Source organism: Priapulus caudatus, unplaced genomic scaffold (genome assembly GCF_000485595.1).
Source record: "Priapulus caudatus unplaced genomic scaffold, Priapulus_caudatus-5.0.1 Scaffold117, whole genome shotgun sequence".
NCBI classification, from domain to species: Eukaryota; Metazoa; Priapulida; class Priapulimorpha; order Priapulimorphida; family Priapulidae; genus Priapulus; species Priapulus caudatus.
In genome coordinates, this window is record NW_014577178.1 from 186,767 (window position 1) to 198,614 (window position 11,848).

At 44.4% G+C, this 11,848-nt stretch overlaps 1 protein-coding gene across 1 annotated transcript in view; it reads left to right on the forward strand.

The window, feature by feature from the left end:
* LOC106805559 overlaps positions 1-11,848 on the forward strand; it is a 23,923-nt gene that overhangs the window by 9,685 nt on the left and 2,390 nt on the right. Inside the window, exons 6-8 of the mRNA XM_014807205.1 lie at positions 10,568-10,722; positions 10,895-10,991; positions 11,263-11,425. Coding sequence (XP_014662691.1) covers positions 10,568-10,722; positions 10,895-10,991; positions 11,263-11,425 — 415 coding nt within the window. The remainder of the gene's footprint in view (positions 1-10,567; positions 10,723-10,894; positions 10,992-11,262; positions 11,426-11,848) is intronic.

Consider the following 11,848-nt stretch of genomic DNA (forward strand, 5'->3'; position numbering starts at 1 on the left):
GTTACACCGTCGTAGGAGCACCTCTCGCCAACGTCAGTGTTAAGCGCGAGAGGGACTTGTGGCTAATCAGAGGCGAATCAACAAGGGTACTCAGAAGATTGTCGTAATATTCGTAGGTGCATACGGACACTACGATCGTGCTTAATCAGTATATAGGGGCGCTGATTCGTGTTAATCTTACATGTAGGACGTAAATGCCGTCGTGGTACGTCGGACCTGACTAACGCTGCCGGAACCTCCGGCCTTTATAGGAGAAAACTCCGTACTTGGTGCTGTTTTTTCATCTGAGCAGTGGAAGGAATTCGGTATAGAACAATAGCTATGAACGAGGCTAGTATACGTTCAGTATTACGGGCGCCCACGGCAGGGCGCTGGCGTCAATACGAGGTGAAAGAAGACGAACCGTTGTCAGACGATTGATCCGCATGTTGCCTAGTTCTGAATTCAATTATCCTAAAGCCAGTTGTTCACCAACGGCTCAAACACATTTTAATCCCTGCGAATTTCACTCTCCAAGTTAGGGCCGTACTCTTGGATTATCCTGCTATCACTATATTACCTGGATAATCAATATCTCGTTTGACAGTTTTTAACCTCTTAAGCGATTTAGCAATCGTTCTGAGCAACACCCCACTCAAATTTTTGCCGTGGGCGTTAATGCTGTGTATAGTAGTGGTGCCGATATTAACAACGAGGTAAAGCTAACATAGCGCGAATAGCAGTTTAAATTGGAGATGCTTTTAATTACGTAACGTATCAGGACAGCGCGAGTGGGGAGTTTACCATGATTACAAAGGTAATAAATCACTCGTTAATCTCGTCTCGGTTCTTTGTTAATTCCGTGTGATTTATGATAATAAGTGTCCTCGAAGAATGTACTGCTCGATTTAGATTACCGATTTATAGTTTACTTTGTCCATGTCGTACATATTCCTATAATTGTTTCACACAGACGATATATAGCAATAATATACGATCGTATAGCGTGGTAGATTATAGTGTTATCATCCGTCCAGTCTGCACGCGGCGGTTCATGGATGATTTTCTACACAGGCATGACCTGAGTGGCTGGCAGCCATGCAAGATCGTTGGAGTAGGTGGTCCAACGACAGTCAGCGATTGGTCGTCTCGGAGCCGGCTTGCTTTCTGCTGCTAGCCGTGCTAAAGGTGTGTATGAGTATGCATGCTCGCGCAGCGCGCAGCGCGCGCGCGCGTGTGGGGGGTGTTGTGTGGTGTTGTGTGGTGATGTGTGTGTGTGTGTGTGGTGGTGTGTTGTGGTGTGTGTGTGTGTGTGTGTGTGCGATGTGATGTGTGTAGTATATGGTAGGCCTATGTGTATGTGTGTGTGTTGTGTGTGTTAGACATTGCGGACTGTCGCGCGCGTTTCATCGCAGATATGGAATCGGCGACATCGTCATCAGCCATGGTTCGCCACGTATCATGATCAACGACTCTCGTTCCGATCATTACGCGCTTCTCGGACGAGCGTTTCTACGACGCTGCGCAGTGTCTGTATCGGAGTCTTGCTGGACTTTCGCTAACATCGGCATCATGGGTGACACCCACAAATGTCGCCCTGTGTGAGTTACCGAGACGCACGCGATCTAGGTGGACACGGGCACATCATGCGACACATCCATTACTGCCACCGGGCGTGGTAACGCCGACTGAAAGGGTACAGAAATAGAGCGTTTCAGAGAATAAAGTATGAGGTAATATAAAGTAGAAAACTAATATCTAGTAATAAAGGTAAGCCGTATAATGAATGGATCGGTAGCACCTCAGCGTGATATGTTATTTAGCTGTCTGTTGAAGTAGAATTACTAGGCTCCGTATGGTATTTATGTATAATGGATGACGTACGTTGCACATTTTAAATATTATTTTGAATTCTCTGAAAACCGATTCCGAGAGTAACGGGAAGGAATAAGAAAGAGGGGGAGAGAGGACGCCGGCGCGATAGGATAGATAGATAGATTAGATGGCATAGATAGATAGATAGATAGCATAGATAGATAGATAGATAGCATAGATAGATAGGAGAGATAAGATAGCATAGATAGATACGATAGATAGATAGATAGATAGAGAGAGAAAGAGAAAGAAGAGAAAGTTTAGAAAGAGAGAGAGAGAGAGAGGCAGAGAGAGCAGTCTACCGAGGAGCGGAGAGAGGGCGTGATCAGTGAAATAGGCTAAGAGGGCGAGAGAGAGCAGAGAGAGAGAGAGAGAGAGAGGAGAATGAAGAGAGAGCAGAGTAGAGAGAGAAAGAGAGGGTCAGTTAGAGCGAAAGGAGCAGCGAGAGCTACAGGCGCGCACGGGCAAGCAAGCGAGACTGGAACACAAGCTGGGAATATATACTTGATTCTCGTGCAAGTTGCTTTTATTCGCTGTGCAGTTCCATCTAGTCAGTACAGGCAGCTCGCATTCCGCTTGGTATCGGTTGGGAGTATGTCTATTCTGGGCCGGGGCGTAGTTGATCTATCTCCCAGAACACTCTAACGAGGGTCTTCCAGAAACTCCATAGAATGCGAACACACTTTGGGAAAGACCAGAAGATGTTGGTGTTCTTCCGTCAGTGAGCTAGTAAAACGTCGGACTGCTACCTCGCATGTGTACGAGGACTAATAATTAAGTTGCTTACGCATGAAACAAACTGCATAGGCGCTATGCACGGCACTTGAACCTTTCAGTTTAAATAATGTCCGCAGTATCGCCAAAAACCCATCGTTACGTACGTATTATTCTCAGCATCTACTGCAATTTTATCTTATTTAAAATAAATCGGGACCATTATTCTTCTTAAACCTAGGCGGAGTATCGCAAGAGCGAAGTGATAAGGTCGTGTCGCTGCCTCTCGATCACCACGAGATGCGCGCCTTTGGCACAAAAGCTCAAACGAAGTGACCGACGAAACTGTGTGAATGTGTTTATATAGTGACTCTGTTGCATGTCTGACTTTTTTTACACGTCATGAGACTCACAGTTATACCCGCCCGCCCTATAGTATACTAACTTAAGTGATAATTGCACATCGCACGCATTATTTGCATTATCGTTATCTTCAAAACTGCGTATTACACAGGAAACAATAGATGTATGTGTAAATAGAACGGAATAGATAAATTAATTGGGCACCACCGAAGTGTTCGCAGTTCCTATTTATGCAATCACCCAAAACGCGTAAACATGTGATTGTCTATCATGATCGTTGTGTACCATTCTATAGAACATAAAAACGGCATAGACTACATTATTCCACTACGAAATCTCGTATAGCGTACGTGTAACATCCCAACCATATTCACTAATAAATTGATTATATTGCAGATCATATGCAACACACGTGAACATATATAGTTTATTACATATTGATTTAAATTTCTGCAAATAAAACTCACAAACGGTTTAACAAATACATAATGAACTACTTACTGTCGTTTACCTAAGAACCACATTTTTTCTTGTGCAATAGAACTGGTCTGTCTGTACTAACAGAATATCAGACGCACGCATGCATATACCCTGCAACATCCACAGTAAATATCACTATACTAGTGCTATGAGAAGGACAACATAGGGGCTTGTACGTACCTCGTTGAACACAGATTTTCGTTACAACGCCAACAGCAACAACACTCGGCGGGAAATGATGATCATCTGATGTAAAACACATGTGCGCGTCTATTGCTTTAATGATCTGAAATAAATAACGCAAACATTGTAATACTGGATGCGAGAGATATCGCGCTATCACTCAAAGGAATTTTTATTTAATAATTCGGTTAGGATAAGTTATTAGTTTCATTCGTTAGTTCAAGGTCGTTATCTCAGTAACATGGTGTAGAGCATTTTAAAAATATAGTATCGCCACATGATTTATTCAACAACGACAGTAGGAACTCGTAAGAGTAGTAGTGGTACTAGTATAGTAGCAGCAGCAGCAGCAACATCATCATCATCATCATCATCATTACCACCATCAGCAGCAGCAGCAGCAGAAACAACATCAACAACAACAACAACAACAGCAACAACAACAACAACAAAAACAACAACAGTACCGGCAGCAGCAGGCGCGGGCAGAGCAACGACCGGGGGACACAGAGACAAAAACACGCATAACTCCGAGGCACACTAAGGTCAACAAATGACGCGCAAGGACGCGTATAGTTCCCTAAAACGATCAAATCGACGTCTTGTTACTTAAGGCGCGAACGTCTTTTCTAGTTTAAACATCAGAGAGGCTATAATGGTTAGCAGAGCTACGAGGCACGCAGGGGGGAGGGCGAGCATTTATATATTATCCCGTATCTATCTTACAGTTGCATACATGACGTGAGACAATACGCGAGATAAGAGTTACGTGCAGTAATAAACTTCGTAGTATTCTTTCAGTTATCACCACGTACACAAATCATGTACTATGGACTCGAGACAACTATTCAATTTAATTTCTAGATATGATAAGGTACGAACTCGTGATGAGTGATTGGTCGGTTTATATGCCCTCTACCTACAGGCTAATGTGACACATTCACATACACACCACACAGCACACCAACACACAACACACACACACACACACACACACACACACACCACACAAACTAGACAGAGGGCCACTCACGGAGGTGCATACCTCCGCGAGCATGTAAGCATGTATGGTTGCTGCGCTGGTGGCCGGCTGCCGACTGACGCGCCTGTTGCGGAGCTCGCGCTCACTTGGGGCATGCTGGGCATCGCACTCGCCTGAACTCGGGACGCGCTATCGATCGCCGCGCGTGGGCTACACACACACCACGCGCAGCGCACTTGCATGACCTCCGTTTGCGCGGAGGTAATTATATTGACATATATATTAAATATATAGAATTATTATATTAAAATGCAGTTTGGTCAAAACAGTTTACCATTCAAGAACACATTTTCTTTCGTGTTGTTCCTTGTGTGTTGGAGAGGGCTCACTAAAAACCAATACAATTCGTAGTAATATCTGGACCACAAAGGCCTACGAAAAAAGTTAATATCTGCAATTTTACTCGTTCCACGCACCTGCGTGCGTAGAAATTCGGAAACCAGAAGCAATCTGATGAATTAGTCTGTAAATAATTCAAACAAAGCGGAAATGTTACGTTGTGTGATTCTGCCACTCCGCGGTGTATGTGCCGCAAGAACACTGTGTAGGTGGGGCCGGCAGGAACGCAACTAGACACGTACCTAACGCTACTAGGACGCGTGTTATCTCTAGAAGAAACAAGGAGCTCCCTGGGTATTTTTAGAGTTAATGGTCAAAGAACACACAACAGGAGCTTGTTCTAAAACGGGACGAACACTTACTAGCCAGTAAATTCACTCGCGCTCAATGATATTGCTATTGCTTAGCGACCACATTTTGTTTCTATTTATTGATCATTTTTTCCGTATTTATAATATCCTTAACCAAACGTTGCTAGTTTTTTTTTTACAGCAGGGCTCGTGCTTGCGGTGTGTGCGTGCACTAACCATGCTATGTTGTGTGCGCGTGATTATGCGGACTTATAGGGTAAGATCCAACACTTTTGTCTGTTTATACGCATTAGATAAAATTCAGTAATAGACGCGGGCCACTATAAGGTTACATAGAAATGTACAGAGGCCCCTAACCTTAGTACAATGGTTAACCGGCAATTACAGAGTGCTGTCAATCCAGCCTGAATGAAGCCTGTCGGCACGCGCTACCACACTCTTCAAACGGCCGACGACGTTACTTCCTAGTCGGAAGTTCAGATACACCTGCCGGCGCAGTTTAATCATATCACGCCGTCGCTATACTACTGTTAGTATCTACGGTGGTCAGCACTCGCCATCAACGACACGCGCGCACACACGCGCGCACGCGATCAGAACGCTTGGTCCGTATTCACGATGACACGTGCTCTCACTTCTTGCATCGTTCATGATAACGGTAGTAGTACGTTATTTTGCGGTAAGCCGATTAAAAGTGAACCGCGGCGAGAGCGTGTAACCCAGCCATGGCATGTAGCCAGTGTGTGAAACAGTGCATGAGTGAACATTTCTTCATACGATGCCTTCAGCGAAGTGTACGAATAGAAGATGAGTAGGAATCATGATGCATGTGCGCGAGGAAAGCTGTCGGAGAACGTAATCTTTACGCTTTTTGGATATTGGTAGCATAGAAATTCTACGATAATGAACAGACGAACGTAGAAGAATAAAGAGTGAGGAAAGAACGAATGTCTGAGTGAGCTGAATGAATGAATGAAAGGAGAGTGGGGGAACGCAAGAATCCAAATGAGTGAAGTAATGAATGACCGGCGTGGAGCAAAAGAATATGAATGAAATAATTGAAATCGAATAAAGGAAAGAGTGGATCGAACAACGAACTTAAGGAACCCATAATAGTTTTATCATTCATTATTAGAAAGATCACTTAATTATTGCTGTGAAAACGCGATGATCTTACCATTTACAGGCGTCTCATGCATTCGCGGCTCATTGGAAATCCCTAAATATGATTACAGGTTAGACAAGTCCAGTAAACCTGGTAATCCCTGGCGTCTTGGTAATAAACGCTGGCATCGAACTATAATTACTGAATATCAACTCTTCATATTTCTCAAACTTCATTTCAATCGTACCTGCCCACAGATATTTCTTACCTTTAACCAAATATATCGTTGATGCGTTAGTTAAGTTAATTTAGCTTAGCCATTGATAGTGCAGCAATTTGTATCTTCTAGTAACAGTTGTTTTTTTATGTTCATGTTACATCACGGGAAATTTACCCCCACCCACTCACCCAAACACCCTAGCAAGATCTAGACATGCGGGCAAACTAATATTGAGCAGGTTCTCTGACCCATAAAGTCACCATTATTCATTGCTGTGAAACCGCCGATATCTTACATTTACATGCCTATCATGCCATTCCGGTCATGAAATCCCTAAATATATTGACAGGTGACAGTCAGGTAAACTGTTAATTTCTGGTATAGATGCGGAAATTACCCCACCCACACCCAACCACCCTAGCAAACTAGTTGCTGCAAAAACTAATATGGCGAGTTTACTGAACACTTAATTAACAGTTCGATGACTTTGTTATGCAAACCTGTAGGTAGTTTATAGTTTACCTTTAACTGATTTATAGCCGTTCGCGCACCTGAAAGAAGTAACCGGGCTTAATCGTACGCGTACATCAAGGAAAGATACGCGGTATTTAATGATATAGACGTATCTGCAGCGAGTCGTTCACATGATCAAGCAAAGACAGAGAAATTCGAACAATTATCTTTACAGAAAAGTGATTCTTCGATTGAACATAGTAATTCACTATACTAACTACTAAATTTATCGCGGCTCCCTCATTTTCTTTGTTCATTCTTATGATATATAACTTATATACAATATGTGATACCGCGCGCGCGTGTGCGTGTATTTACGCCTAGACGCATGTAGGGAACTACCTTGCCATGAATATTTTATAACTAACGTTGCAGTCATTATAAACATCAATGCAAGGGCGAAACGTTCAAGGAAATTTAGGTCTTCAGGTGTGGTATGCGTACTCCTTATGTGCACATGAAATCGCCGTCTGTATGATGTGGAAGAGTATTGGCATTCCGCCGCGGTGTGCTGCGCCGCGTGACCGTGTGCGGGTGTGTGCGCGCGCAGACCCTGTGGATCGGATGCGTGCGTGAGTGCAGCGACACACACCGCACGCGGTATGTGTCGCATGTGTGTTGTGGTGTGCTGTCGTGTGTGTGATGTGTGTGTGTGTGTGTCGCTGTGTGTGTGTGTGTAATGTGATCTCGTCGTGTGCTACAGTGTGTCGTTGTCTGTCGTGCGTAGCGTGCCGCTCGCCGTTCGCCTGTGGTTTATCATGCTACATGAATGACGCTTCTGATTTTCATGTTTCGCTAATTCGACCAGCCAGATGCGTGGAAAAGCTCATCGCCCGAAAGCACAGCAAACATATACACTGCGACCTATTGCACCGGTGTGCATCGGTGCTTCACAAGGACGCTGTGAAATGTCGTGAATTTTGATGTTTGATATTACCTTCTTGATCAAATACGACCAGGGCCGGAGCAAGGGCAGCTGCTCCCCTAGAATGGTTTTGAGCAGAATATAAAAATAAGCTTAGCGCGGTGATAATCGTATATAACCCTAACGTCTTTCTTCTTGCTCACTTATCCGTCCTTCATCCCTGACTCAGCTCACCTCTACCACCACTATGGACGTCGATCAGAGCTGCGCGTCGCGTCCATACATTAATCACACGGTTGAATCATAAAAATTTTTCCCCCTCCCCTAGCGACATTTGCCATTAGCGGCCTACGACCTACTGCACGATTGACCTACATCAGCGTGAAGCGTCACAGACAAAACACTAATCTACCGCAAGGGAGTTAGACCATGGTTTCTCCGGATAGGTGAGCGGTAGACCGCAAAAGAGAGCGTCGGTGATTGTGTTTCACGGTTTACATTGTTTAGTTAATCTTGCGAACTTATCTTTGCAGGCTGTGGGTATACACGGGCCGCTGCTAGTTACGTTCACCGCCTGTCTTGCTGTGCCACAGTAGTCAACCTAACCCTCAGGTATGACCGTGGAGAGAAAGAGACGAGACGAGAGGAGAGAGAAGGAGAGAGAAGAGAGAGAGGAGAGGAGAGAAGAGACGAGAGAAGTGAACGGGGTGGGCAGAAAATGGCGAAAGAGGAACGGAGGACGGCGAATGAGAGAGAGAGAGAGAGAGAGGAGAGAGAGAGAGAGAGAAGAGAGAGGGAGAGAAGGAAGAGAGAGGAGAGAGCAGCGCAGAGCGCGAGAGAAAGTATGCGAGAGAGAGGAGAGAGGAGGAGAGAAGAGAAGGAGAGAGAGAGGAGAGAGAGAGAAAGAGAGAGAAGAGAGAGAGAGAGTGTAGATCTGCGTGTGGCTAGTTTTGTATCTTACCGCAAATTAATAATAAAGGAATTCACTCGTGGACGTCACCGTTGCACGGCACTCGGCCGCGGGCGACGCGCCTGAGAGGCGGTCGCCCAGTACGAGGGTTCGAACGGCGGAGCGTTAAAAAAGGCGCCAGACGGCGCGCGGATCACCAGTGCCGTTCTCGAGCTAATCGATGACGTCGCGCACCGGATGGTGCATCCGGTCGCATCGCTACGGCGGGCGGTGTGTCAGCGAGAGGTCTGCCTGAGCGACGGCGACGCGACGCACGCGACGACGGCGCGCACGAGGTTGCCGACCGACGCGGACGGGCACGCAAACGACGCGCGCACGAGGTTGCCGACGACGCGGACGCACGCGCACGACGCGCGCCACGAGGTGCGACGGACGCGGACGCACGTGACGACGAGCGCACAACAGTTGCCCGACAACGCGAGGATCGGCCGACGTCGGCCCGGAAAGGATCCGGGGATCCGGAACGGAAACCGGAACTGGAGCAACCGTGCGCCCAGTTGTTATTTATGAATTTAAATAAAAAATGAACAGGGAATTTAATGAAATTATTGTTAGCAAGATATTGGTTTCACACTTGGTTTCATTGTTAAAAAAACATTAAACTTTAATTGATTTACAGATATTGATGTCAATTGTGACATTTACGACCATGAGATGAAAGTGAAGCTAGGATTTGAACACGGGTTTACCGGAGTTGTGTACAGCAGGAATCACTACAGCGATAGCTTATGCAGGGTGTCTGGAGATGGGTCAAAGTTCGTGAACTTTGACATCCCAATGGAAAAATGTGGAACAACCAACAAAGCAATGGTAAGCATAGTTAGAATGGGAAAACTCGATTTCAAAGTTGAAAATTAGAGTATTTACAGCTTTAGCACTGATGGGCACGAATTAGCATTCATTTGCTATGTGTAGCAATGCCATTGCTCATTTGGGGGGCTTTTTTTACTGCAGTCGGACACGGAATACGCATCACACAAAGCGGAAAATTTAATCATCATAATGAAGAAAGACTGGGGATTCTTGGACCGTTTCGACGAATCTTACTTAGTCAGATGCGAATTTATTGGAATGACGGCAAGAACCGTGTACTACGATCTCGCAGTCCCGTAAGTAGCCTCTTGTTCTAAGTACTTCCACAGAATACAAGCGAGCGCTCACATAATTTGTATAGATGCCCTTTATAGGTGAAATATAAAAAATAGGTATGGTAGAATAACTAATAACGCCTTTATATGACTCGTTCTCTTAGACTGTCGCCAGAAGTTTAAATTATCCCATGGCAGGCAGGTACGCTCGCTTGCTCACGCACGCGCGCACGTACGGACGCGTACACACAGACGCGCGCACACGTACGCACGTACGGCCGCGCACGTACAGACGCGCGCGCACACACGCACGCACGCACACACACGCAGGCACGCACGCACACACACACACACACTGCATGCTTGCGCGCGTGTGTATATTATCAAGAGTCCATAATAGAAAATGTAATTTTCTATTATGGACTCTTGATAATATCAGTCTGCTATCAAAATTTGTATATTATCAAAAGAGATCGTAAGTAGGATTATTGTTATAATTTAGAGCGCTTCGTTATTTTAGATTATCGCAAGAAGTTTCAACCTTGGAGACAGCTACTGTTGCACTGCCTTCCTGCTGGATGCAAATCGTCAAGGGCAAGGATCCACTGGACTACGGAACCAGCGAGTTGAATCTCGGAGGCACTGCTACCCTGGTTGTTTACCTGCAGGACAGTTGTAAGTCAATATTTAACACAGAATATATACTAAGTCTTGTTATCAGTAATTTCGTGCACTAGCGGCAGAAAATAGGCATTAACTAAAAATGGGAATCGATGCAACCATTATAGATAAAAAAAAAAGCCATTTCAAGTCCTGTTTGTTAAGCATAAATGAATTTCTGCTTCAGATTACTTCGACCTGAGTGTCAGCAACTGCTTCGCTTACGATCGTTACGACCATTACGGTGGGAAGCATACAACGGTTGACCTGATCAATGACGACGGGTATATATACTTACTTATATTTATGTTTTACCTATGATAATTGTGATGCATGTATAGCTGTCTATTACACAGCTTAAAACGCCTTCAATCATGTACCAATGGTATTATCGGAAATATATAATAATAAACGGAATTATTACTTAATTGCTCAAACATATGTACAATAATACAATTGTCATGTAAATAATGGTAAGGCCTTAAATGTAAATATTTTTTTAAACATCCATCATGCCAATCCATGACCACTTACAAGAATTACACGTATTTCCAGATGCTCAGCAAATAAAAAGTTGGTCGGAGAGCCAATCCACATGCACAAGTTGAGATCGGGCCAGACAGCATGGTTCTTCCACTTTAGAGCATTCCGGTTCCCGGACGAGGAAAACGTGTACTTCCAATGTCAATGTACCGTGTGTTACCAAAATTGTTATCAGGTGGGTTAGAAATGGCGATAGAGATAGATATAGAGATAGAGATAAAGATAGAGATAGAAATAGAGATAAAGATAGAGATAGAGATAGAGATAGAGATAGAGATAGAGATAGAGATAGATATAGCGATAGAGATAGAGATAGAGATAGAAATAGAGATAGAGATAGAGATAGAGATAGAAATAGAAATAGAGATATAGATAGAGATAGAGATAGAGATAGAAATAGAGATAGAGATAGCGATAGCGATAGAGATAGAGATAGAGATAGAGATAGAGATAGAGATAGAGATAGCGATAGCGTAGAGTAGAGATAGAGATAGAGATAGAGATAGAAAGCTAGCGATAGAGATAGCGATAGAGATAGAGATAGAGATAGAGATAGAGATAGATAGCTAGAGATAGCGATAGCGATAGAGATAGAGAT